The sequence below is a fragment of the Leuresthes tenuis genome, unplaced genomic scaffold, assembly GCF_036924035.1.
Source record: "Leuresthes tenuis unplaced genomic scaffold, fLeuTen1.0.hap1 SCAF_11, whole genome shotgun sequence".
In the NCBI taxonomy this organism is placed as follows: Eukaryota; Metazoa; Chordata; class Actinopteri; order Atheriniformes; family Atherinopsidae; genus Leuresthes; species Leuresthes tenuis.
Window position 1 is genome coordinate 22,643,614 of NW_027325365.1, and position 27,807 is coordinate 22,671,420.

Consider the following 27,807-nt stretch of genomic DNA (forward strand, 5'->3'; position numbering starts at 1 on the left):
GACTACTGTTTCTTGCTTAATGTACTGTGTTTCCATTTATGTTTTCATGTTTCAATATATTGCTGCACCTACAGTATTTCCTGTTTACCTGGCAGTGTGTAAAGAAATGAGGGCAAACTTTTGCACAGCAAAACAGTACAGTATGACCACACATTACCTTCATATACGACAATAACAAATTAGAAGTCAATGTGAGTGAATGAAAGTCTTTATTACTTTTTCAACAAACAACAAATGGAAGCTTCCTGCGGTAATACTGACTCCAGAAGTCTCACAAATGAATGCTTTCAACGTAACAATCTAGCAAAGACCTGTAAGACTGGACAGGTGGCTGCGTTTATGAGTTACTTATTAAAGTCAAAGGTCATTTCACCCAGGTTTAGAGGAAAAACAGTTGCCTGAATGGATTTGATTGTTGTCGTCAATTTAAGATGTAGTTATAGCATTTTTCTGTCTGTCTCTCTTTCAAGGCAGTGTGTATATTGTATTAATGGCCATTCTGTAGCAAAAATACCAATTGGCTATTAGGAAGTTTGCTTTAATCAGGATCAGTTACAAATATGTTTTTTTGTAAGATGCAACTTGTAGAAATGTAAATGAATATGTGTTGTGTATTCATAATGATAGTACATACTTTATTAAAGCAAGTCCTAACAGGTTTATAAAAGTCCAATAAAATGTGAAAATTTAGAAAAAAAAAAAAAAGAAAAAAAAAAGCTTTCCCCGTGTCACATTTCAAAGTAACAGATAATCAAAAGTTCAAGACAGAAATCTGTCGTCTGGGGCCTGCAGTGAAACATATACAGCTCCAGCTGTGGACGCAAGCTCTTTCTCCAAAAGGAACAACAGTGACATTACATGAAAATATACTTTAGTGAGGAGGAAACGAACCACTTCCATTCTCAATCTCCAACCGCTTCCATGTCTGTGACCTCCCCCTCCAGCAACCCGCCGAACAAAGTCAATGGTGGGCGGGACCACCGTGCTCAGTTTTCGGGCCTTTCTGAATGTCACTGCAATGATCTCGAGCTCCCATTGGCTCCTGTCTGCGATTACGTCACAATCATGATTAGAATTGATGATCGGACGTTCTGATTTCATTGTCTAGCAAAGGGGACTGGTGAAGAAATCTGCTGATTTGGAACGTTCGTCTGATTTTGACATCCGAAATGGTACGTTAGAAGGCGATTTCGCTTTTCGCTGAAGGCTACCGTTAAACGCGCTCGTTGCCTTCCGGTCGAAGCTAGGGTCAGCGCGAGGGAGCCTTCCAGGGTCGGGAAATCACAGATTTGAAGGAAAAGTTTAGCTGCAGCTATCCACTGGGAAAGCTATGCTAATGCTAGCTTACGTCGGCTGGCTCGGACATGGCTGCTGTGGCCTGCAAGCTAACAGGCTGCCTGCACGGCCGTTGTGGTACAGCGGCTCTTACCCGGTGTGTTTACCGTCTGGCTCCTAGTCCTAAGGTTAAGACGTGTCCTTCCTATGCGGTAATTATGTGTCTAAACCCACTTGCTGATGCCTCGGTGGCGTTCTAAGCCGACTTGCCCACAATTGTTTGCTAATTCTCGCCGCAGTGTTTCCATACAGACAGTAGCCATGCGCAGTCAGCGTACCAAAATAAACCTGCAGCCTGCTTATTGGTCGCACAACATGTCCGTAAGCGACTTACTGTTTCGCAAAACCCCCCAGCTATGCTTATTTCAAAACTTTTTTTCTGATCGCTGCCTTTCAACTCTTCGAAAGTTCCAGTTTCGTTCTTTATCCGGGCTGGTTCTCGTTGTTTTTCTCATTCGTTCCCCTTGTACTCCCACAGTGGAGGTTTCATACGAAACGTGCATATATATTTACATATGTTTTAAATTCCATGTCCCCAATGTTGAAACTAACCCGCCGTGTCAAACATAACAACACTTGCCCTTGCGTCTCACTAGTTTTCTTTATGCACGCGTCAGGGTGTTGTGTCAAATTTTGTGTCCATTTCAGTAGCGTCAACAATGAACTTTTTCCTATGGGAAAGATGACATGAACTCGGCCTCGGTTGTGATGTATAGCGCTATTGTTGTTTCTACTATAAAGGAGCCTTTTTATTTAGCCGGGGAAATGTGGTGTCTGTCCTGGCCCCCGTGCAGGAAACGCACAATGCACACATAACAGAGTTCTACATGCACAGTTGATGAAGAATACACCACAGAAACAAAAGAACCACGATGAATACCACACGTGAAGACATATGAAACTTTTCAGACAGTGGTAGTAGTGTTCATTCACAAAACAGTTGCAGCCTGACGTCAGTGCTGACTCTGCTCTGTATTACATGACAAACAATGTTGACCAGCTATCTGCCATGTGGGACGAGCATCTTTGTGTTTAGTTTTATTTAGTTTTTTTTTCGCTCACGACAACAGTGCTGTCCGCTTTGCTTTCCCACTCAGCCATAGGACCCAGCGATGTGCCGGGCACACTGTGGCAAGATGAGCACAATCAAAGCCGTGCTGTCGTAGAAAGATGGAGGTGCCGCTGTGATCTGCATGGCTGCCCCGTTCCCCTCCAGTAGCAGCAGAATGGATGCGTGGCCACAAAGGCGTGGCCTGCAGACTGTGAGTATGTTAAAGATGACATGACATACGAATGTTGACCGATTGAGAATGAAAAACAACCAAAAAAAGCAGTTCTTTAGGTGTAAATGTTTAATAAACGTGTTCTGGCTGAGCTTGTTTTTTTTACAAAAGAGTGGGGGGGGGTTCGGTGGGCTCTTGGTCTTTGTGACTGCCTTTCAGATGAACCTGCGGTCAGTGTTTACAGCTGAACAGCAGCGGATCCTGGAACGTTACTATGAGAATGGGATGACCAATCAGAGCAAGGCATGTTTCCAGCTAATACTGCAATGTGCTCAGGAGGCCAAACTGGACTTCAGTGTTGTCCGGGTAGGCCCATGAACTGTGCTGTGATTTTATTTCCATTTGAAGCTGTGAGTTTGATCTGTGCTGAATCACGAATTATGTAGTTCCTCATATTTTGCTGAACGTTTTCCTTTTTTTTTATTTTTTAAAAGTGATGTTACTGTTGCTTTTATCACGCAGACATGGGTTGGCAACAAAAGACGGAAGCTTGCCTCCAAGGCTGATCAGAATGGGAGCGTGTCTCATTCCTTATCTAGTCACGGACTAGCCGGCGGGCTACTCTCCAATCATGCATTAGCTGGGGGTGCGCTGTCCAATCACAGCCTTGCGGCAGGGGTGCTTCCTGCTGACATGGCTGCAGCACGGAATCGTGTGCACCTTCTCCCTCCATCCTCGTCTTTCCCTTCTTTCTCATCAACATCTTCCTCCCCCTCATCCTCCTCCCCGCTTAGCAGTGGAGGCAACAACAACAACAACAATAATGACGTAATACTGACCGGGATCTACTCTCTGAACTCCGTCCCTCGCTCCCGGCCGAGACCTGCGGCTGTCCCGCCTCAGTCCGACTCCGAGCTTTCAGCCCATGCGTCTTCATCGCTGATCAACCAGGTGCTGCAGAGCAGGAACAGCTCCACGTCCTCACCTGTTCACTCCAAGCTAGTGTCCCTCTCACAGAATCTCTCATCCCTCACATCTGCCTCAGGACCTTTAGTCTACACTGCAGTCAGGAAGGGCACTTTATCCATTGGGGAAGGAGGGGTAAGTGCAGGAACAGGGGTGGTACCTCACAGCTGGACTAGACAGTATGGTACAGCGCAAAGCCGCCCTTGGTCCTCTTCCTCACAATCCCAGGCTCAGATTCAGCCCAGACCTCACTCCAACCCCCAACCTCAACCTCCTGCCCCGCAGCAGAAGATCCGGGTCTCCCTCCCTGCCCCGAACTCCGGCGCTTCCTCTGAGCTGACACCTCGTATTCAGCAGGTCTTCACCTTGACAGAAAAAGGCGAAGACGACCGCCTCAGATCTGGACAAGCGTCTTCCCGGAGTAGCCAGGAGACCCATAGACCAGCACCACTGGACACCAGTCATAACTTGTCCATTGCCATGGAAACTGGAGACGAAGAGGATGAGTGGCAAAGGGAGGAGGAGTTGGCAAATATGGCCGCTCAAACACACATCCACAGGGAGCGGACATTAGCCAGCCCAACTGGGGCTGAAGTGTCCGTCGTGAGAGGAAGCTGCACTCCTCCCACAACTGGCTCCAGGCCTGCATCGCTTCACAGCAACGCAAGCCTTCAGGGCAGCTACTCACTCACAGCGCAGACCTCATTTACAGGAGAATCAAGTTCTCAGGTAGGAGAGGTTCTTGGATCAGTAACATTGTTCCTCAAAGGGATTTGAAAGATTTAAGGTGTGTGTCTTTATGTGTAGACTTCACTCGGCGTGTCTGCAGCCCCCTGGGTCATCAGCAACTCCAGAAAAAGAACAGTAAGTACTTCTTACCCGACTGACGCAGTTCACAGCGTGAACGTAGAGTGATGTGCATGTATGTCTTTAATAAAACATCATCTCCAGCCTGCTTTGTGTCTGTGTGCATGCAGTCTATTCACCCAGAGGTTCATGTTTTCAGCTGCAGGATCGGACTCAGTTCAGCGATGGGGATCTCATCCAACTGAAGCGCTACTGGGACCGAGGCATGACTAGTCTGGGCTCAGTGTGCAGGGAGAAGATCACTGCTGCAGCCAACCAGCTCAATGTAGACACTGAAATAGTCAAGGTAAAGAACTTCACAGAGGGGGCTGTTGATGATTCAAGTTTAAAAGCAGTCGGATGTGTTCAAGCTGCAAGCAAATCCGATTTGTTTCAAATCAGATTGTTCCTTTCCAGAAAACTATCCCATAAAGCCGCAATATAAAATCCGATCGGAACCACACTCCCGACCACATTTTGTAGGGTTTAGGTGTCCAGACTTTTTAAAGTCAATCGGGACACAATCTGGATATGCCTTGGTCACTGACATTTTCTAACATGTTCGTGCATACTTGTTTAAAAGTCATGCAGTTAAAGTCCTCCTTGCTGATGGAGTACATACAGTCCCAAAGTCCTGGAACACATGCATGACCCTCTGCCATCTCCCTCACAAGGACTTTAATTGTAAGGAAGAAAAATGTTGGCCTTTAGAGAGAGAACAGGAAGTCAGGACGATCCTCAGATCAGTGGAAACTAACCTGAGAGTGGTGCAGTTCTCTGTCGGAGCCTGTTTTTAACTCGACTCAGTTGCATGTCATGTTTTTTTCCCGGTTTGCAGACATGGATCAGCAACAGACGCAGGAAGTACCGTCTGATGGGTATTGAAATTCCTCCTCCTAAAGGGGGGCCTGCTGTATTCACGACATCGTCCCCAGGAAACGATTCCCCGGTGGCCCTCAGTCCTGACGGGGAGCGGCTCAGGTCGCCTGAGCTCGGGGATGACTTAAACGACGGTGGATCTGTGTGCCTGTCTGAGGGTGAGGCTGCTGATAACTTTGCACTCGTGAACTGTGCACTGCTGTGCCTCTCGGCATTCACACGCTGTTCTCAAATCTAGACGGGACCGTCGATTCGCAACAGGGAGACGGAGACGACGGACTGGACGTGTCCACTGCTGCTCCGCTGGCCAATAATGTGGTATTTTCAGCTGATATTACTGTAGGGCCTCTTTAAAGTTTGCCACTTTGGAATGAACACTGGCATAAAATTAAATAGACTCACAGTAGATTGAAGCAACACAGCTACAGCAGCAATCAAATATCACCTAATCAACTTTTTCTCATCATGCTTGGTCCTTCCAGATGTTTCTACATCACAGTTAATTTTGTTATACCTAGTAGGTCCTCATAAAGCAGATATTTCAAAATGTCACGGTTGGACTACTGTTTCCATAGTTACCTCAGTTTCCTTGGTGGTTTTAATCAGTAACTTTGGTGCCTATGATGATGCAAGAAAGCAAATGTCACCTTTTCACAACTTAACATCCCGAAACAGCCCACAGGCCTATTTAGCACGTAAGTCCTCCACTTTCACGTAATACAGCAAGTGTAGTCACATGTTCTGAGTGACGCTGAGAAACGGGGGACATATTTTAGTTTGCGTTCTCTTATTACTAAGAAAGATTTTACTGTGTGACGTTTGTTTTTCTCGTTATTCCTTGTGATAATTATCACCATTCTGCCTGCAAATACCAAGTTTTGCGTAGTTTTTTGGGACATGTCGCCCAGCTCTACGGCAGTTTTCTGAATTTTCACTGCGAGGGCATCATTTTTCTGACCTCAGCTTTTCGATGCTTTTGACAGAAGATTGAGGTGATTGATGAGGACGAAGAAGCTGATGATGACGACGATGGTGAATTAGTGGCTTCAGACCTCGAGCAAATGCAGAACCTGCTGGAATTCAAGGTGAAATCCCACAAAAAACCCATCGTGTGAAGTTTATGCTACGCTGTCTGGATAGACAGTTGGATTGAGACAGGCTTTATTTTACTGAACTTCTTTCTCTTTAAAGTGCCTTGAGATTACATTTGTTGTGAATTGGTGCTACACAAATTGAACTGAAATAGATATATCAAGGTTAAATGCTTATTTTCAAAGAAAGATTTTAAAAAAGAGCTCTGTCGCGCTGTGCTCTCAGACTCTGAATTACCTTTTCGGCATATTGATTTTTCCGTTTCAGCACGAGGAAGTGCAGTTCTTGGAAAACGAGCTAGAGAACCAAAAACAAAAATACCAGGAGCTTGCGATCTTCACCAAGAGCCTGCTCATCGCTGTGAGGACTAATGACCTGGAGAGACAGCAGGTACATTTATAGTCATGTTTACACAGCATCGAGATCCATTTGAGTACCAGGTGGAAATCTTTCCCAACTATTTTCCTTACCCTAAGTGTTCTGTATGCATTCAGGAACTCTTGGCCAGTCTACCTCAGCCTTCAGACCAGGACTGGGACATGACCGTGGAGAGAGGAGCCCAGCCGGATGCAACGCCCAACCACGGCGACCCCCACACAGACGGCGTGAGCAGTTTAGATCCTCAACAGGTTCAAGCGAAGGAAGAATTCTTTCTTGTCACCATAAACAAAGATGACGCAACAATTGAAGTTACTGAGCCCTCTGCATCAGAGGAACAGCTGCAGGAAGCAGCAGCCAAACAAAACTGACTTGTCTACATCAGCTCACACCAACACACACTCCTACAGATGTTTTCACACTCCACTCAGTGGCTGGTTTTACACACAAACACTCTGGTAAATTCATACTCCATGCACAGTGCCTGTGGATTGATGCTTCACTATGACTGTTGGTATGATGGATGCCTTTTTTACTGCATATCATTCGCCTTGCTCTGGTCCAGTCCAGAGAGAACAATAAATGACCTCTAACTTACCTGTGTCTCTTTTCTTTCTTTTTATTCTGTGTAACTGAACAAAAATTGAATTAATATGTACTTATAAAGGTGCGACTGGAGCATTGTCCATTAAATTAAAATCAGAAACTAAACCTCAACATTCACTTTGCAGTATTGTGGGACACTGGGACATGTCCTATGCTGTATATCCAGTACCAACAGACTGTTGTTGAGGGTGGGAAAGCAAAAGAGAAAGTGGATGAGCTTTAAGCCTCTTATTTCCACTTGAATTAGGGCTGGGCTGGCTTACCACACAGTGGCTTTAAAAACATTCAACTTACACCCTGAAGAACTGAAGATTTGATTTGCGGCTCGCTGGGAGAACACCATGTTGTGCTCTTTAATTTAAAATTGCGTCAACATTTGGTGAAACCTACTTGCCTGTGACCATTTCAATCGCAAGCAAATGGTCCATCCACCGCCGGATGCGTGGATGACACCGTACCAAGTCCCCCACGCCACCACATCCACCCTGCCTCCTCTCTATCACCGATATCTGCTGCTTTAGTTTGTACGGGGGAAATCCTTAACTGAGTTGCGTCATTAATACGTCAATAAACTCTCATTCACTGACGGTCAGGTACCTCAGTAGCCGCCATATTCGCATCTATGGCAGGGTAGCGGTGCTCTCGGCGAGCGTATGATCCACTCAGAAGCATCAACTGTTCCCAGCACCGACCCCCGGATCCCGGCCTGGTAGCGGTCCGCAGCCACTCAGCCTGCACCTGAACATCAAAGCAGATCAGCCGGACTTCCACAGAGGGGAAGGCATGCAACGTGGAGAGGGGGTCTAGGTGGACTACGATGCCTTAGACTTGGAGAGGAATCCTGGCACAAGATGGAGGTAAACAGCGTTAGTAGTGAGGTGAGTTGATAACTGCGGGCTTTGCTTATCAATTTCCTTGGCATTGTTTTTGCTTTATGTTGTCCCGTTAAGTTAGCTTGTCCTGCGAGGCGGGGTATAGCTTAAATTCTCGTCACGACCTGCAGCGCACCGTGATGCATGCTAACATGCTAACAGCTGGTTAGATGTTTACTTTAGCTGCACCGCCAGGGTTTATTAGTTTCACAGTAGTGTGTCTGGGCTTTTACCGCCTCTATTTATTCTCTACATCGACGGAGCTCTTTATCCGATGACAGACGAGCTTCTCTCAGCTTTTGTTGTCATTTATTCCTCTCATGAGGAGTTTGCTTCATAGCTAGCTTAGCGCATATAGCGGTAGCATGTGTTAGCTTGCTAGCTGACAGCTTGCAGGCTTCAAACTTGAATACAAGTTTAACTCAATGTCCACTGCCTATTCGATAAATTGCTGGTTGTGTGTTTTGTGTGTTTTTTAGCAAAAAGCGAAATATTCTGGCCACGTTTTGTTCAAAGTTTTAACATTTGCCGACTTAAATTTAACAAGGCAGTTTCCACAACTGTGCGGCAGTTGAGAATTAGTGATGCTGTAAATAACCAACTTCGGTTTGTAAGCGACCATCATAACTTGTGGGATTGATATAACGCAACCTACACATCTGACAGTTGATTAGGGGCATCGAGAATGTGAAGCAATGACTGAAATTCTAGCCTCATATTACGTCAGTAACGAAACACCACGGAACACATGTTAAACAGACGTTATCTCCTGTGGATCGTTTCTGAATCCGATGACACAAAGCAAACGAGTTCTCATTATCTTATCATGCCACGATCGTGGAAAGGTTCGGCTTGCTTTTGCACGGGCCTCGCGGTGAGAAGTTTCCCCACATCGGCATGTGGCCAACCCGACACATCCCTATGCTTTCCCTTTTCTGGGATTCTTTGCAGTATTTCGCACCGACAGTCCGAGCCATTGTTTGACGCATGCGAGTGGTTTAAAGGCAAGTGGCAGCACTGTCCATTAGCTTCTGCTCCCTCCTTCCTTTTGGAAACGTCTTATTTCAAATTCTCTAACCTTCAAGTTCCTCTTTATGCCGTCATTTTCAAAGCATTAATACCTTTTCCAAAAGTTTTTGCCGTCGCAGCTGCAATGTGCCATCGACCAATTGCTGCACCTGAAGAGGCTCAGATGTAAACATCCTGCTTTCTTTTCAATTCACTTCACACTTTACATCAGCTTTTTTTAAAAAAATCTTTTTATTTGAATTAGGTTCTTTCAAACCCCATTATCCTCGAATTTGAGATGATATAATGAAGACGGCCACAGACATTTTTCTTTTCTTTTTTTTTGTTGTTGCAAAGGCTGAAAAAGGCTCGCCTGGTTGCGCTGGGAGTGTAGGTTGCTCTCTGTTACAAGCCGCGATGAGCCACGGCAAAAAGGTGGGAGTGAAAACTGTATGTGTGAATTATGACACAAGCGCTGCCCTGGCTTTGGCCGGCCTGGATATGTTCCGGTTTCACACATGCACAAAGGTGTTCCTTCTGAGGTGCGTTCACTGACTTATTGGCCTTTTAACGTGTTTACCTAGACCGATTTGAATGTTTACCTTGTTTGGGGGGGTTGGTTCTAGTGGCAGTAGGATATTGGAAAGTGGTTTGTTGGCCTCTGTTCTGTGCACGAGTGTATGTTGGTGGCTCCACCCACTGAGTGGGCTTGTGTAGCACTATGAGTCATCCTCCCGCTTCAGAGTCTTGATGGAATTCAACACACACAAACACACTGGATTGAATACATAATGCAGGCCGAGCTTCACCACAGAATTCAAACATTTAGACTTTGGTGATGTTGTTTCGGTGGTTTTGATTGGGTTTTTTTTCTTAAATGTCTGATTTACACCCAGATGTGGCTTCTTTTTTTATATCTATATTTTTTATTTTCTCCTGACCTTATCCTCAAAGTGTTGCACAGGCTCTGAAGCATAACTCTGAATAGACCAAAGCAAGACTCTTTGGTCATCTTTTGCCACCGCCGTCAGCTAGATCTGTATAAGAACCCGGCCCTTTTTTTTTTTTTTGTCCTCAAGAGACTGAATGCTGACTGTAGCCAGTCAGACATGTTGTTTTTGCACTGGCTGGGGATTAGGCTAGAATGCTAATAATGAGGAGCTTTATGGGGGAAAAGATGAGAGCCGGACAGCTGGATGGAATTTAAGTATGGACTCCATACTGTTTGACAACAAAAGCGGAGCTTCGTTTGGAAAAGTGAAAGCGTGGTGTTATTGCATGTGAGTCACCGATTTCATCTGTTGAGTCCTCAGTCATACATGTGGGCGTGCAGCAGCTGCAGTCATGGTCCTGCTCAGCGAAAAACAGGCATGAATAAGCTTTGTGAAACTGTTTGCTGCTGACGATTCTGATCCGAGGGGGAAAAAAATTTCTCGATCTGGCCGCAGGTCAATGGACATCAGATCATGGACGAGCCCATGGAGGAGGGAGAGTCTTTCTCACACTGTGTAAGTACTGGCGTCCCAAGGCCTTTTGTGTTGGTCCTTGTGTGTGTCCGCACTCATGACAAACCGTACTCGCCACTTTGTGTGTCTCGTCTCATGCTGATGCCGTTTGTTTAGGATGACGGGGAGTATAAGGAGATTCCCATCACCCACCATGTGAAAGAGGGCTGCGAGAAAGCCGATCCGTCTCAGTTCGAGCTGCTCAAAGTCCTCGGTCAGGGCTCTTTCGGCAAGGTGAGGACAAGTCGGCGCTCCACTCAGAACGTTTCCATCAGCGCATGCGTTTGTTTCCGTCTAACTGTGTCCCGCTCCCTCAGGTGTTTCTCGTCAGGAAGATCGTGGGTCCAGATGCTGGTCAGTTATATGCAATGAAAGTACTAAAAAAGGCATCTTTGAAAGGTAGCGTGGCATTGCTTTTGATTTCCTCTCACCTCGGCACAGATTTCCCAGAATGTTCTGTCCACAGTGTTGAATTTCTGTCTCACTGCTCCTTCCTTCCTGCCTCGCCTCTCCAGTCAGGGACAGAGTTCGCACTAAGATGGAAAGAGACATTTTAGTGGAAGTCAATCATCCCTTCATAGTGAAGTTGCACTACGGTAAGAGCAGGGTTTTTTTTTTTTTTTTTGTTGGGATCTTAAGGAATATTCTCAGAAACATGTGAATGTTAATGACCATGGCTTGGTTAAATAAGAGTCACAGTTGCTTCCCTTTCTCCCCAGCCTTTCAGACAGAAGGGAAACTGTATTTAATACTGGACTTTCTCAGGGGAGGGGATGTATTCACTCGCTTATCCAAAGAGGTAAGCTGAAACTCTTTTGCCTTCCATGTTATCGTTTTATCTTGCACGAGCCTTTTCCCATGTTTTCACTGTTTTTATGCCATCTGAAATGAAAAGTACAGCATGTCCGCTTTATTCAAGAATTGGCTTCTTTTTTTTTGTTTAACTCCAAGCGTTTGAGTCACATTTGTGCCGATCGGCATAACAGATGCCACGAGGCTCGTTTGTAAACCCAAAGGAATTGTTAAGATGACAGCTACAAATGGAACAGGTGCAAGTTTCGCATGCAGCAATATTTTATTCATTTCTTTACAAGAGCCCAAGCGCCTCCGAGTCATTTGTTCCTCCCTGTTCTCTCTTTCAGTTATTAGTCAAATTCCTCACGGAAACGTGTTCCTTTTCTTGGAATCGTTATTTGCTTTTTACATCATCAGATACTTGGCACTTAGAGGCTCAGGCCAGCTCATTTCAAATGCTTTCAGGGTACTTGGAACAATGTGCGATTGTTCTCCAGACAGACCTCGTTTTGAAAGCGCGTCTCGCGACCGACACAGTAGCCGCTCGCCGTGTCGAACCGACAGCCGGCTGGATCGTGTAACCTGTTTTGAAATGTTGTTGTTGTGACAGTGATGACATCTGTTTCTCTCTTGTTTGTGCCAAGTGAAACTTAATATTGAAGTTTCTTTTTGTTTTTGTTTTTTTCTTGTCTCTATGCTGCTGAATTTTTCTTCAGAGTTCAGAGAGTAAATTTGTCCAGTTCTTATCAGGTTATGTTTACAGAGGAAGATGTGAAATTCTACCTTGCAGAGCTGGCCCTGGCCCTCGACCACCTGCACAACCTGGGCATAGTTTACAGAGATCTCAAGCCAGAGAAGTATGAAGAACCCGTACCTCTTTAACCTTTCACACTCTCAGATCCACTCTACACCCAACACACAGACGGTGTGCACGAGTCATTTTGCTTGTATGACTCCAGTTATTGATGCAGCTTCTGTCATATAGTCAGTATTATTCGTGCATTATGCAATTATATAAAGTTGTGTCAAAAAGCAGCCCACCGTCGCCGTCTCTTCCTTAAACTCTTTGGGCTCTAGGCTTTTTTACTTTTTACAAACTACAAGATCATTTATTGCCTCGTCTGGCACTATAGTCACACCTTTGTGACCACAATTAAAGGTGGAATCAGCAGGCGATCTGGGTTTGGAAATGAAAAGACTTCCTCCTCCAGACTTGAGGTGAAATGCTCACGCAGTTTATAAGGTATATTGCAAACTAATTGAACACAGTGCGCTTCAGCTCCCCCCCTCACTGTCTAAACATAAGTCTGGGAAATGATTTTCCAGCTAGAGTAATGTGATGTGGGCGTATTAACCGCGGGGAGACAGAGGAATCAACCGATCTGTCCGATTCAGCACATTTATCCAGACTGAAAACGAAGAACTGCTGTTTATTATACGGGTGCTGCTAAATTCTGCGCTGGTCTCCCTAAGATTTCCTCTTGAAAGCGACAGTGCTTTCCGGTTAGGGGGCTGCTTTTCTTTTGTTTTTTATTAAAATTCCGTTCTTACACATTTATTTCTGGGATCAAAGCGCAACATCAACTGATACTGGTTGACTGGGATTGAAAGACAAAGATTAAGGACTGAACTTTGCCATTTAAACATAACGTGGCGTATTCTGGTCCGTCGGTTGCGATGCCTAAATGTCTGCTTCAAACTTTTTATGGTTTATGCACAAAACAAAAAGCATGAGATCTCTTGAAATCTGCCTCTGCTATAACGGTTGTTTGAAGCTAACGTCTAAAAGAAAAAGAAAACGACCCTTTTTTTTTTTTTTTGTCTTTCAGCATCCTACTTGATGAAGCTGGACATATAAAGTTAACAGGTATGTTTTTGACTCGATGCAAAGCTGTTGTTATTTAGAGGTTCTTTTCATCTGTTTGCCATTTCTTACCTTGCCCTGCTTTATTTTCAAAAGACTTTGGCTTGAGTAAAGAGTCAGTAGATGCTGATAAGAAGGCTTATTCCTTCTGTGGTACGGTGGAGTATATGGCCCCTGAGGTGGTCAACAGGAGAGGACACACACAGAGCGCAGACTGGTGGTCTCTGGGAGTACTTATGGTACGCGCACTCGTACACATCTATACGCACAATTTGGGACGTATTCCCTCATCAGAAAAGACATGATTCATCTGACGCTGTTTATTTTCTCCCCCTTCTGCGTGTGAAGTTTGAGATGCTGACAGGAACATTACCGTTTCAAGGGAAAGACCGAAATGAGACGATGAACATGATTCTCAAGTGAGTCATTACGCGTGACATGATTTAAGAGGCTCAAAGCATTTTGTCGTACAAGTTTGGATCGGAGCGTCCGTGTTTCACCTGTCACTCTGCGCTCCTCTCCCCCCCCACAGGGCGAAGTTGGGAATGCCCCAGTTCCTGAGTTTGGAAGCCCAGAGTTTGCTCAGAATGCTGTTTAAACGTAACCCCGCTAATAGACTCGGTAAGCAAAATGAGTTGCGTTGAATGTCACATTGCACAAACCTCTTAGCTAAAGCTTGTCTCAACATATTGGCATCCACCAAAGCTACATGCTGCTGAGAGAAAGAATGTGGTGATCCTCTGAAAACACGGCAGGTTAACTGAGCCAAAGTGATTTGTGTCTTTAGGGGCAGGGCCCGATGGAGTGGAGGAGATCAAACGCCATGCTTTCTTTTCCACCATCGACTGGAATGTGAGCGCGCGCACACACACACACACACACTTCTCCCTCTCATTTCTCACAGATCCACACTTACTCGCAAACATAACTTCCCCCAGCTTCTGTTGAGGCTTCACACCTACCAAACGTTTGGCCTGATGACTAGTGGCCATCAGTCCTGGCCGCAGCAACTGTGTTTGTGTGTGTGGGAGTCTGGGCAGAGGTCCAGTTCTCGCTGCGTGTGCACTAATAGCCCTGTGTGAGTGTTTAAGAGCCAGCAGGATGCTATTGGCTGGGCTTAGCTGTGGAGGGGGTTAATCTGAGAGGGGGCTTGGCTTCTGTTTCAAGCATGTTCACACACTTCATTCAGCACGCAGCATGGTTTGATTTCTAACATGTATATGTCTGTCTACCTGTTTTTTTTTTTTTTTTTTTCAGAAATTGTACAGGAGGGAGCTTCAGCCCCCATTCAAGCCTGCAGCAGGTAAACCAGATGACACGTTCTGCTTCGACCCAGAGTTCACCGCTAAAACACCTAAAGGTACATCTCCACCTCTACTCACATGTTCTGCTTACAAGCAGCAGCCAGTGAAACTGCAGTTGACTACTACTGCAACTCTAAACTGTATCAGGTGATTGCATGTTTTGTCTGTTGACTTAATGAACTGGTTGTATATTTAGACTCCCCAGGTATCCCGCCCAGTGCTAACGCCCACCAGCTCTTCAAAGGCTTCAGTTTTGTTGCACCAACCCCTATGGATGAGAACAAGAGCTCCCCACTGCTCAGCATACTCCCCATAGTTCAGGTGAACATGCATCATTTTGTACTTTGCATGTGCCCTTCATCACACCTTTGCACATGTAGATTGTTACATTATTCATTTGCATTCATGGGGTTCTACAAAAGTCACGTGTACAAACTCTAGCACCAACACTGCTCTTAGAAGGTTTTTACCATTTTACAACAGCGTGCCACGCCTTTTCCCATATGGCTTTAAGCTGGGACTGATGTGCCTTCCCTGAGCATCGGTGTCATGTGTGAGAGCACAGAGGCAGCGTGGGGGGGGGTCGAAGGAGATCTGACGCTGACTACTTTTAGCCCAAGCACCTTAGTCCTTATTGCTTACCTTACATGTCACACAAATACTTCAGAGTTGACGGTATGAAATCGTGCTAGAATTCCACAGGGCACAAAATGGGATGTCGACATGAAAATATTTGAGTTGCAGTTTGAACTAGAACTATGAGAACTTTTTCAACCACTTTTAAGTTGCTGAAAATGCAGCTGTGGTATCAAACATGTCAAACCCGTGCAGTCACTCCACTCTTTTATCAGATGATATTGGTTAATATGGAGATGTTTATCCTATTTCATATTTCCCTTGAGTTTGAAATGTCGTCCAAACAAAGATGTCATTTCAATTCAACATTTCGATGCATCACGCTGAGGAGGTTCTGGGACATTGTAAAGAGGGCAGTTGAGTACAACAATGAATTAAATGGAATCTTTTAGTATGATTTAGGTTTTACAAATAATCCAAAATTAGTGGCATAATTGTGTTGTTGCAGCTTTTGTCATGTGGCCGTTTCGCTCCATAGGTTCCAAGAAAAGCTCCTCCCATTGCAACTATATAAGTATTTAAAACTGCAGATGACATATATGTAAATATGAAAACAAATGCGTCTCGTGTTGCTGAAACTATTCCATCCTTGGGTGCACTGGTTGATGGCTGTTTTCTGAAGAGCTTCTTTTTTTTTTTAACTGACAATCTGAAATCTCAATGCTGATGGCAGAAGTGTATTGGCCAAAAAGGTGGAATTGTCCAGTCACGACTGTTGTGCCCTGTGCAGAACAAACGCACACATAAATATCAATACGGTTGTTCTTTGCCGTCCTCGTCATGAGCGCTCAAATGCACACGGTGAATTGGACCAACGGTGAACTAACGTAGAGCAGAGGTGGGCCTCCAAATGCAAACGGTGTTTCGTTAAGAGCAGATGGCGGCAGGCGCTTTGCTGGAACGAGTTTGTTCATTTCATGTCGCGGGATTGATTGTCACACCTAATGACTCGTGTCCCCTGCAGATGCATGGAGGCTCAGCCAAGTTCTCTGATCTGTACGAGTTGCAGGAGGACATCGGGGTCGGCTCCTACTCCATCTGTAAACGCTGTGTACACCGAGTTACTGCCATGGAATATGCTGTGAAGGTAACGGTTGGTTTTTCCAATTTGAAACTGTCTGATTTTCTGACTGAAGGTGTCTGGAAGATGCCTTCATTGAGTTTGAGTGTCTAAATGTAAATAGCGACACTGCTGTAGTCCACTGCTGAGTAATCGTGCTGAGTTTTGGACACCAGTAGAGGGCAGCGCAGCTTGAGAGTTTTCCACAATACTTTGGCAGTTGTCAGTTTTAATTGCAGAGCTTTTTTTTCTTTCTCGACTTACAACGGCTCATTTTGTCTGTTTCTTTTTGCTCAGATCATAGACAAAAGTAAGCGGGACCCCTCTGAAGAAATCGAAATCCTGATGCGATACGGACAACACCCCAACATCATCACTCTGAAAGACGTCAGTCGTGTTTCTCAGTGAGCTTTCCAAGACTTTTGAGTCTAGAAGAGCGTCACCTGACTGAGTGTATGTGTACATTGCAGGTGTACGATGAGGGCAGGTATGTGTACCTGGTGACAGAGCTGATGAAGGGTGGGGAGCTGCTGGATCGAATCCTCAGGCAGAAGTTTTTCTCTGAAAGAGAGGCCAGTGCTGTGCTATACACCATCACCAAGACTGTTGACTACCTCCACTGCCAAGGGGTGAGGAAACGCTTCAGCACGCACACAAGCTGCTGGATGGAAGCTCTTGAGGTCTTCTTCTCTCATACTTCTCCTCATCCCTTTCTGCAGGTGGTACATAGAGACCTGAAGCCCAGCAACATCCTGTACATGGACGACTCGGGGAACCCCGACTCGATCCGAATCTGTGACTTCGGCTTTGCCAAGCAGCTCCGGGGCGGCAACGGCCTCCTGCTCACCCCTTGTTACACCGCCAACTTTGTTGCACCAGAGGTGAGTGGTGTCTGGAACATAGGATATAGATGTATGGATGAATAGATGAGAGAACTACACCTGGTCATGCAGAATGATATCAAAATGTCACATCGTTATATGTTAATACTCATCGTGTGTCTCTTGAAAGGTACTAATGCGACAAGGTTATGATGCGGCCTGTGATATATGGAGTCTTGGAGTTCTACTCTATACCATGTTGGCAGGGTAAGAGTGTGTTGAGGAGTGATTGGGAATAACTGATGGGAAACTGAGCATCCAGTTGCAGAGTTGGGGCACAGATGAAACATTCTTTTGTAATGGGTTATCTTTTCCCAACGTCTACTTTTTATCTCTCTTTCAGGTACACACCGTTCGCCAACGGACCTAACGACACACCAGAGGAGATTCTGCTTCGGATAGGGTCGGGGAAGTTCTCTTTGACAGGTGGCAACTGGGATACTGTATCAGACACCTCAAAGGTACATACACCGGCAGTGTGGTAGAATTTGTTTTAAAGCCACATCTGCTCTGTAGAGCAGGTAATGTAACTCACAACCTCTTTGATTGTATTATTAATGTTTTATGGTTGGCCGGTAGAGGATATGTTTGAATTACAGTACTGTGCAAAAGTCTCGAGCCGCCACTCATTCTTTTAATTTGTCACAGGGAAGATGGGAAATAGGTGCGGCAATTTATTGAAATGTGCAAATATGAAAAGAATTAAAGTACAAATATAAGGAGTTGGTACGAGTCTAACAAGCTTGACAGTCAATGTTTGCTCTGAGCTTGCAGTCTGAACCCTCTTAGACAAGCTTTCTGTCATTTCTTTAAATTTAGTCCTCAGTAAATGGTTCTCCAGGCTTCTTGAAGGACATCCCAAAGCTCTTCTTTGGATGTCCTTCACTTTTCAGAATCCACTTTTTTTTGTCCAGTTTCCTCTTTGGGATTCAGCTTCGTTATTCAATAATGCTGTTTTACACCCATCAAACTGGGGGGTTTTTTTTGTTTTTTTTGTTTGTTTTTTGCAGACACAACTAAAGATATGGAAACAAATGACATGTCTTTTGAAAAATGTACGATTTAAAGATGAAAGAAATTTGTTCTATGTAGCCTTCTTTTTATGCTTGAATGATTCATCAGCGTTGAGTGGCTCAAATAACGAAAGTAGAGATTCCTATAAAAAGAATCAGGTACAAGGACTGAACTAAAAAAGGAAATGAGGGGAAAAGCAGCCAGTGGTTAAAGGAGAGCGATAGCCGAAGACCTCTTTAAAAGATTATAGGGAAGATTAATGTTTAAAAACCGGAGGCTCCAGACTCGTGCTTCTCTGACCAGAGAAGTTTTTTTTATATTACAGGACTTGCTGTCCCATATGCTCCATGTGGACCCTCACCAGCGATACACAGCAGAGCAGGTTCTAAAGCATTCCTGGATCACGTGCCGAGACACACTACCACACTTCCAGCTCACACGCCACGATGCGCCCCATCTCGTCAAGGTGAGTCAGTGACATGACAAAGAAAAACGCACGCGATCGTTTCTATGGTCGCAGCACAAGTTATTGGGTGGAAGCAACCACGCTGTTTTCCTCATGAGTCGTGACACTTATTTCAGTCTTTTTTGCATAATTTCACAACATCAGAAGACGGGTGCTCGACTCTACCTGATACCATACCCGCGCGCTGTCTCTGAATAACAAGTGTCTTTGGTGATTCATATACTTCAGAGCGCATATTATGATAATACCAGGCCCTGCACTCCAGACACTGATATACTTCTGACTCATCTTGCTACATATTTGGATTCGATGCTTCCTTGAATCCAGTTCATCTTGTGTCTTGTATTGTGTCGTTATTACATTTTACGGTATTTTGACCAAGTGCTGACAACACTGTTGCCGGGCAGCTAATAAGAAATAACTTCTTTTGTCGTGGCTTTATTGTAGCACATTTAGAATGAGGAATAAAAGGAACTTTGATGTCACCGAAAGCTTTGAGCTGGACGTTGAAATCTTTGCCATTGAAATCCAACATCTTTTCAGTTCCAAGCAGCTCCATTTGAAGAAACAAAAGGTTACAGTTGAAACAACGGAGCCATTCTCCTTTAACCTCCCTCTGCTCCCTGCGCAGGGTCAAGCACTCGCAGCGGAGTGGTGCCGTTCGTACCAGGTCTTTGAGTTCCCTCTCAGTCGGATGTTTTAGACCCTCTTATAAGCAGAAAGCAGCAGCTACACGCTGATCACCCACGCAACATTCTTCATCACTGGGAGGGACTTTTAGGCGATGCTGGAAAATGTGGTCTGATCAAACTTAAGAAGGAGAAGTGGGAAGGCTTGGTAACTGCTGGGAGAGTTCAGGGTGTTTTTCCTCTTATGGGGATGTGAACACACCAGTAGATAAGGGAGTTCTGTGATGCGTTCGTTGACCGCTGATGACTTCGCACAAACCCTGCAGTGTTGATTTTAAATTAGCATCTGAAGGGATCTGAAATGGCAGCAACAGACATGCTGGTGAACTCTGTGCTAAAATGTGTGCTCAAGGCCTCGCTGCAGCGTCCTCCGGCTTGGATCTTCACCGTCGGTGTTTTACAGTCCCGTCCCTCAGCGACTGTACCAAGACACAGATATTTGTTTTCAGTTCTGTCATAGATGGTGTTCGCAATGCTCTGCTGAATGAGCTCACGATAAAAGTAACTCACCCCGAATTTGATCAGATCATTAAGCAAGAACAGCTTGCAGATTTTCCGGTGAAAGCAAAAACTGAAGAAGAACCCCCTTCCCAAATGTTGATAGCACAAAGATAATTGTGAATTTCCCCGCAGTAGATGCAAAAAGGATTGCATCTACTGCTGGATGGTTGGTTGCCCAATAGATGAACCAACGCTCTGCTTTGATATTTACTCTGTAGTGACGCTGTCGGCTTAAACTAGGTGAATATAACCTTAGACGAGCAACACTTGCCACTTTACACCCTGTCATTAGTTATTTATCGAGGTAAGCCAAAATGCAGAAGCAGTCTCTGAAAATCTATGTGCGCTTCCATATTGATTAAGAGGGAACGTATCAGCCAGGGGCTGCTAATCAATATATTTGATTAACTTATCATCAGTTTGTGTGAGCACCTCTGAAAAGCTGAAGTTTTGGCAATTTGCTGGTCAGGTGTGTTTTTAAATAAAAGAAAAAAGTTCCAATGACGCTGCTGCACCCTCACAGACTTGCTTTAGGCTCTCTCTCTCAAAACGACAGATGACCTGCAGATGTTGATCAGTATCAGTGATAGAAAATGTTTGGGTGACATGACTGTGGCCCGTATACCAAAGTATTCTAGTGTCAAACATGATGGATCTGCTTGGCTGAAACTGGGTCACATAACAGCACAGTGATCCCAATAACAATATGTCTTCAACAGAATGGAAAGAATCGAGGTGTTCCTGTGTTCCAGTCAAAGTCCGGAGCTCGACCTGACTGAAATGATGTGGCGAGACTTAACCGCACGTAGCTAAGTCAGTGTTCACTCTGTTGCTTTCCAGGGAGCCATGGCTGCCACCTATTCAGCACTGAGTCAGAAGACGAGCCAGCCGGTGTTGGAGCCCGTTGCAGCGTCCAGTTTAGCCCAGAGACGCAGCATGAAGAAACTCACCTCAACAGACATGTAGACGCACATCGCTCGCCCTCCAGTTTTGGCCTCACTCTCGCAGATTCAAATACGCAAAACACAAATGCGCATGCAGACACTCAGACCCAAGTCTTAACCAGTCCAAACTACTGTCTCCCTTTTTCTTTTTTTTTTTCTTTTTTAGAATATTTATTTGAAACATCCAGCATCCACACTCACACTCAGAAACTCGCTCACGCAGAGCGAGGTCTGGTTGCGAAGAATTCAACCACAGAAGAAGAAGAAGATGGGAATCTCACATATCTGTTACAGCTGGGGAGACAGACTTGTATTTATTTCCACAGCTTTCATATGCACTTGCCCTCCTCGCCTTTCATTCTTTCTCCCCCATGTGGGGAAGAAACACACCAGCTGATGTTTTCCTTCACTGTGATTGGCTGATTCAAAGCTGCTTTGGTAAACTGTGCTCCCCTCCCTCACTGCTCTTCATCTTCACTCTGGCATCCTCCTCCTCAGTTCTCTCTCCTTCCCATGTTTGCTTTTGCTCTCTTGAACTTTTCTTTTTCTTCAAAGGGAACTTATGGTTTATGTGGAAGGTGCTGGCAAGATGATATTGATTGAGGTCCATCTACGACTGTTTCCCACCAAGGACTCTAAACGACACGACGGCACTTGTGGTGCTTTTAAAAAGTCCCTCAGGATCAAAATCATTTAGCAGCACTTCTCGGAACATAAATGCATGTTTGGACAGAACCTGTATTCCTTTTTCCCTTCGAGTTCTCTGTCCGACTCCTGTTATTTTTGTGATCCTAACAATGTTTCGACAAAGGTTGCATAAGCGGCAGATGGATATGCCACAAATCTGAAGGTGAAACAATGTGGTAGTGATACCAGAAAGTCTTGTTTGCAAAATATATATATATATATTTACATATATATAAAAATAAATGTAGTTGACGGTGCAGATGAAGAGCATGTGAGGGAGATGTAGGTATTTCTCTGGGGGGGACGGGACGCACCCTGTCGAACCAGAGAGCCTGAAATAAAGAAAATATTTCCATGGTTATCTCTTCAAAAAGACATTGTGGAAATTGTATGATATTGTATTTATTTCATTTGATTTTTAAGATTATATTTTTCTTTCAAGTTCTGTATATATTGACATTAAAGATCACTATTGACATGCATCCGCTGTGGTCTAATTTGTCTATTATTACTGACAAAGTAGAGAAAAAGTCAAAAATGATTTCCTCGTCTGAGTAACAGGATGAGTGAGAAGCTGTTTGCATGTGGTAGAGCGGCACTAAATCTCTGTCTCCACTTGTCTTTGGTGAAGCAACATGTGCCGTCTTTTACCTTTTTCTGATTGTTTTGCTTAACTTGGTTTTTAAACCTCAACTTTTTGAGTTGCATTATCAACAATGTTGTTGCATTGCAACCCGTACATTAAATTAGTATTTTGGATTTTAGGAAGTTGGTGAAGTGACCGTCTGAAAACTGACTCTCTCGTGGGGCCCTATGGGCCCGTGCCAAGAAAGAGCAGAACTCTAAGACCCACAGATGAAGCCAGAAGAGTGTTAACCAGGGAGGTAACAAAGAGGCCAAAGGCAACCCTGAAGGAGCTGCAGAGCTCCAAATCGCCATTTTAAGCCCAAAACACATTCAGAGTTTGCCAAAAGGCATGTTGCTGTGGAAATGTTTATCTAATTGGGAGATTGAGTTTAAGGAATGATACTCACAAAAACTTAAGGATAATTTGGCTTTCAGGTGAAATTGCTGGAAAACGTAGTTTCACGCTACAGTGATGATATATCATGAAAGTACAGCATTTAAGGAGAAGCATGCACTGGTGATTTCCTGATCTCAAACAATTTACTGAAACAAAAGCCAACAACAGTGGAGGGTATACCACAACAAAAAATGTCATTGTCTCAATAACTTGTCATGTGCCCTTGAGCATCATTCACAGCTTGACAACGACGTCTCCTGCTGTTCACATGCCCACTTATTGTCTGCTGAGGCATGGCAGCCCGCTCTTCTTGAAGGGCGGCCCTCGGGTCATTGAGGTTCTGGGGTACAGTTACAAGCCTCTATACAGCGACTCAGGTTTTCTATGGGATTCAGGTCTGGAGATAGTGCAGGTCACTCCATTTGAGGTACCCCAGTGTCCAGCAGCCGTTCCCCAATGATGCGACTTCGATGAGCTGGAGCATTGTCGTCCATGAAGATGAAATTAGGCCTGTGTTGTTCATGCAGGGGCACAATGACTGGATTAATGATGTTATTCAGGTAGAATGGGCTTGTCACTGTACCATTCACAAAGTGTAGGGCCATTCTGTACTGACTAGACACACCTGCAACAACCACCACCAAAGGCTTGTGGCGAATGCATAGACTCTCCTTGATGTCTCCAACATAGTTGGCGACCATCATCACGCCCAGCCCCTCGGGTGGCCCGCATTAGTATATGGGAAAACGTAAGTAAACTCTCACGCCTTGACTTGCGCACAGATTCAAGATGAGCTGATGCTGTTCATTAAATAGTAAAATCCCTCACTTTCAACATTCTGTAAGGTCTCCGATGTTCTGTTGTGAATAAACTAGTGGTTGATGGGATTTGCAAGTCATTGCATTCTGTTTCCATCAACCCTTTACACGACATCCCAAATTGTTGGGATTCGGGGCTTCTGATTGCATTAGTGTTAATAGTTTTTTAAATTTCTTATTGGATGAAACCAAACTATTGAAATAATACCCTTTAAGGAATATAAATTAAATGCAGGGGGGTGAAGCTACCACTAGGTGGTAATACTCTCCAGTGCACAAGTTACAGTTGAAGACACAGCTTGCCACGGGCCTGCGTCCTATCCTTATGTAAATGATCAGTCTCGCCTGCTTCCATTTTGTCTGTTCAGCGTCCCACACAGCTCCCTCGGGAATATGAGCCCGTCTAACCAGTGGTGTGTAAAGGGGAAAATTGTTTGTGCACGTGTGTGTGTGTGTGTGTGTGTGTGTGTGTGTGTGTGTCAGAGCTGTCATGACCAGACAGCAGAGGATGGAGATCTCGGCGGGCAGGAAAGCAGATGGATAGAGGCGCGAGGCCTGCTCCCAGAGACGCGCACACACAGAGACACACTCTGGAACCAGAGACCAGCTGCTGTCCCGCTCCTGCGACTGTCTGAGCTGACTAACTGTGCTCCTCTTCCTCCCCTGGATCAGACGCATTCTGCAGGCAGCCCAGGAGCTGGGAGGTAAACAGTGGGGCTAATTGCTTTGACATACTGCTCTTTGTTTTGGCCTCCTGGTGCTAATCAACCACTCGGCTAATAAGTCTGCCTGGCAGGGAAAACACCACCACGGTTTGGGCAGGGAGGAAGGACGCGGAGCTCTGTTCCGCTGACTTCCCACTCCATAACAAAGTACTGCAGTCACATTTTCAGGCTGCACCGCTGCTTGTGGATTGGTAGCACCCAGCTCAGGTGTGAATCTATTTATCCTCATTAACGAGCATCTCCCCAAAGTCAGCCAATTAACACGCTGCTCCTAATGAAGCCATTAGCTGTCAGATGAGGTAGAGACAGTGCTTGCCATCAGCATATGTGTGTGTGTGTGTGTGTAGATCCACTCTTGCTGCTAATAAAAGCAAGAGAATTAATGGAGTGAGCGTGTGTGATAATGAGTTAATGTGGAACAAGCAGGACGAGCAGTGATCAGCCCTCTGTCTCAAATGAAGATATCAGACACAGTGATTTACTCACTCTGTGCCATAAACAGGCCCGTCTCCTCTTGTTCGCGTGCGCGTGTGCGTGTTTACAGACACGAAGGCAGCGTGGTGACACATCTTCTCTAAGCGCGTTCTCTAAAAATATATGACCTGTTAATTGCACCACATGCGCCCGCCTCGCATCACATCCAGAGTTGCAGCAAAGTTGCGGTCGTCACTTTGTGTTCCTTAATGGAGCAATCAACCAGCGGTGTGGCTTTAACGGTCACACCGATTGTAAAGAAGCCTCGACAGAGAGGAGCGACGCGATCAGAGAGCCAGCTGTTACAATTAATTCTAACACAGCATCGGTGTATTAAAGATAATGGCGACACCAGGGTTCATGCAAGGTCTCAGAGGCTCCACTCAGTTAAGACAGCGAAAACATTCACTGTGCAAGTGTTGAAATCAACCCTTTGCAACAAGTGTGAAATGCTTTGCCAAAAGCGTGTGTTTGTGCAATTCTAATATGCAGTTTGGGATTAAAAAAAAAAAAAACGTAAAAAAGTCTGTCATTCCAAGTTAAATCTAAGCATCTCTCTCTCTGGGTGGAGGAGAAAAAACTCTTCGCACGTTTTGCTTAATAAACGTCTCGTAAAGCTCTGATTTAAGGACTTATTCGTGAGTTGGTGGTATCTGACAGACACCAGCCAGCTGAGTCGCTCTGTAGTCTTTAGGTTAAGTTGCAAAAAATAAACTAGTTTGGCTGCCGTGATCAAATAATTCACCACTTTGTAAATCTTTGCAGAGTTTCTTGTTAGAATTTCTGGGTTCCTCTATTTAGATGAAGGTGAAACTGTTTCAGCTTTTGAGGCGAATTCCGAAACATAATATGCCACATAAAAAAGAAAAGAATTTCCTCAACTGCCTTTATTCACGTCTTAAATAAGTTAATGTTTGGATTCATTCATTTTTCGCTTAACTTTACGTTGTCTTTGCTTCTTTTCATTTGTTGAACCGCCTTTCCTTTTCAGGCCAGAGTTTGTCTGAAGTGGGCGCACAGCCCGCAACCCATCGAAGGCAATCGCTGGTCATCTTTAAGATGCAGGGAATCATTCATTTGAGACGGCACACATCAGAGCACATGGAGGTGAAAAATCCATTTATGGCCCGCAGTTATATCTTGTCGGAAGCCTTGGTCGGTAGAACACTCAGGGGTCATGTAAAGTGCACAGTTTGGGGCATTTCAAGGTGAGAGGAGACATAATTTGCATCTAACGGTCAAACATCCTCAGGAACGAAACGCTTCCAGTATTATTATGCCCTGTCATGTGTGGCTGCTGTTTGCTTCATGTCTGTGTTCAGCAAACAGACTCCAGCTCTTTGCTTTGCTCCTGTCTAATTAAAGAGAAATGTGATGTTGAGTGTCCTTTCTTTGACCCTCTACCTTGCCGGTTTTACTGCAGACAGTATATCAGTGTCTTATTGACTCACTGATGCCTTCCCAGAAACGTTGTGGTTACGGCTCTTTTATTCTGATGCATTAGTTCACTTCATTGACCTTCAGAGTTTTGTTGTTGGTGTTTTTTTTTTTGGGGGGGGGGGGGGGGGGGGGTAAACACTATTAAAAGCTTTGGGAAACCATTTATGTAGAACAATTTGCTGGGTTCTTTTTTCTTTTATCATCTGAAGTTTCATCCAAAGTCTTTGAAACAGGACACAGAAGAAATTCAAAGAGAGCAGAAGGTTTGAGATGAGATGCGAAGAAAGGTGCGAGTCAACCGCTCCCATCATCCCCCCCACCTGCCAGCAAACAACTCCGCTCATCCTCCAGAGCTGCTGCCACATAGCCCACCACTTCTGCCTCTGTGCTGTCGTCCTGTCTGATCATCAGTCCACGATCACCGCTGAATCTGATTCAGGAGCTCAATTATTTGCCAGAGTGCAGAGCTGAGTCATCTGAACCGAAGCATTTTGCTGAAATAATTAGCTGAAGTTTATCTTTTAATGCCTCTACTTTCATCCCGCACCTGTTATACTTTCTCATTGTTTTCCCAAGTCACCCCCCCCCCCCCTCCTCCTTTCCCGCCTCGCACACACCACCACCCTTTAGCTGTTAATGTTACCTTGGCTTGTTTCTCTGGCTCCTCTCCCTGCCCAGCCTAATTTCTTCCCACCCTGAGAAGTCAGGGATTATTTCAAACTTAAATAAGTGGATGGAATCAATCGGCCGTGGTTTTCTACTTGTCCTCTTCTTCTACATAACCGCCCCCTTTCACCTCCAACCTCACACCCTTTTCTCCCTCCTCCTCCCTTCCCAACTCTCCCTCTCCCTCTCTCTCCCACCCCCTCTCAGGGCTGCAGACTGAGGAGATGCATAAATTCAGACACATTAGTATTCCAGTCAGGCTCTCCATTTCAAGGCAAGGCCTAGCACCCTTCCGCCTCCTCTCCTCTCTTCTCTCTCCTCTTTCACCCTCCCTCCCCGGATCTATTTTTGAATGACTTAAAACTGCGCTGCTTCCACGGCGAGACTTATTTCCACCCCATCCCTAAAAATTATTTCGAGGCACATTTTTTTTTTCGTATATTTGCTCTATCTCACCCTTCCACGGCCTATTATGCACAGCTGTAGTCTTTTAAATGAGATTCATCTGCTTCTGATTGAGTGTGTGTGTGTGCGTTTGAGTCAGCGTGTGTGTCATTGTGTTTTGCTGTCAGGCCCAGCGGCCCGGGCGATAAATCACGCATGTCTGATTGAGGAGGGCAGAGGGCCCGGACAATAACATTTGAGTGGAGCTGCGGGAGAAAGCGGCTCAGTTTCTCTGTGATCCACAAAGTCCACGGTGCTGTTCTTACTGCTGTCGGTGACATAGAAAAAAAAGTTTTGCCTTTTGACGCTGTGCTGCTTGAGGAATATCCCTTTGTGTGTGTGTGTGTGTGTGTGTGTGTGTGTGTGTGTGTGTGTGTGTGTGTGTGTGTGTGTGTGTGTGTGTGTGTGTGTGTGTGTGCGTGTGTAAATGAATATGTGAATGAAGCTCAACGTGGTTAAAGCGCAACTTGCAGGTGAACGACCGCAGCGACATAAAGAGCAGAAACGAGTTTCTGAGGGTATAAAACGTCTCTGTGTGCTTCACAGTCGTATTTGCCTCAATATCAGAGTGTTGTTCACTGTAGCAACAAAATAATCCCTCAATGCAAAACTCAAAGATCTCCCTTTATTTATTTATGCCACTTTTGAGCTGATTTAAATAAAAA

The 27,807-nt window shown here is 45.0% G+C and overlaps 2 protein-coding genes across 9 annotated transcripts; both read left to right on the forward strand.

The window, feature by feature from the left end:
* Positions 1-977: 977 nt before the first annotated feature.
* Positions 978-7,316, forward strand: hdx (highly divergent homeobox). 4 transcript variants are annotated; one of them, XM_072396111.1, is made up of 11 exons: positions 979-1,172; positions 2,433-2,597; positions 2,778-2,924; positions 3,081-4,253; positions 4,332-4,388; positions 4,531-4,677; positions 5,209-5,407; positions 5,488-5,567; positions 6,233-6,334; positions 6,609-6,731; positions 6,836-7,316. In XM_072396111.1, the coding sequence occupies exons 2-11, from the start codon at positions 2,529-2,531 to the stop codon at positions 7,088-7,090; spliced, it is 2,352 nt and encodes a 783-aa protein (XP_072252212.1). In that variant the 5' UTR covers positions 979-1,172; positions 2,433-2,528; the 3' UTR covers positions 7,091-7,316. The 4 variants fall into 4 exon arrangements, with proteins under 4 accessions (XP_072252213.1, XP_072252212.1, XP_072252211.1 ...); XM_072396112.1 differs by having other exon boundaries at positions 978-1,172; positions 2,433-2,861; XM_072396110.1 differs by having other exon boundaries at positions 2,433-2,924.
* A 494-nt stretch (positions 7,317-7,810) lies between these two features.
* rps6kal (ribosomal protein S6 kinase a, like) lies at positions 7,811-22,033 on the forward strand. Of its 5 annotated transcripts, none has more exons than XM_072396115.1 (22): positions 7,811-8,182; positions 10,654-10,713; positions 10,828-10,944; positions 11,028-11,109; positions 11,226-11,306; positions 11,430-11,509; positions 12,256-12,362; positions 13,335-13,372; positions 13,466-13,608; positions 13,718-13,788; positions 13,902-13,990; positions 14,157-14,221; positions 14,627-14,729; positions 14,870-14,994; positions 16,274-16,396; positions 16,667-16,756; positions 16,840-16,998; positions 17,089-17,250; positions 17,381-17,457; positions 17,594-17,711; positions 18,590-18,730; positions 20,761-22,033. In XM_072396115.1, the coding sequence occupies exons 1-22, from the start codon at positions 8,177-8,179 to the stop codon at positions 20,884-20,886; spliced, it is 2,163 nt and encodes a 720-aa protein (XP_072252216.1). In that variant the 5' UTR covers positions 7,811-8,176; the 3' UTR covers positions 20,887-22,033. The 5 variants fall into 5 exon arrangements, with proteins under 5 accessions (XP_072252216.1, XP_072252215.1, XP_072252217.1 ...); XM_072396114.1 differs by having other exon boundaries at positions 7,812-8,203; XM_072396116.1 differs by lacking the exon at positions 7,811-8,182 and adding an exon at positions 8,188-8,203 and having other exon boundaries at positions 10,519-10,713.
* The last annotated feature ends 5,774 nt before the right edge of the window (positions 22,034-27,807 follow it).

Coding starts and splice junctions, on each gene's coding strand:
- hdx (XM_072396110.1), top strand. CDS start 2,646: ATGAAAAACAACCAAAAAAAGCAGTTCTTTAGGTGTAAATGTTTAATA. Junction 4,678..5,208: donor TAGACACTGAAATAGTCAAG/GTAAAGAACTTC, acceptor CCCGGTTTGCAG/ACATGGATCAGCAACAGACG. Junction 6,732..6,835: donor ATGACCTGGAGAGACAGCAG/GTACATTTATAG, acceptor GTATGCATTCAG/GAACTCTTGGCCAGTCTACC.
- rps6kal (XM_072396114.1), top strand. CDS start 8,177: ATGGAGGTAAACAGCGTTAGTAGTGAG. Junction 10,714..10,827: donor GAGAGTCTTTCTCACACTGT/GTAAGTACTGGC, acceptor CCGTTTGTTTAG/GATGACGGGGAGTATAAGGA. Junction 17,458..17,593: donor CTCTATACCATGTTGGCAGG/GTAAGAGTGTGT, acceptor TCTCTCTTTCAG/GTACACACCGTTCGCCAACG.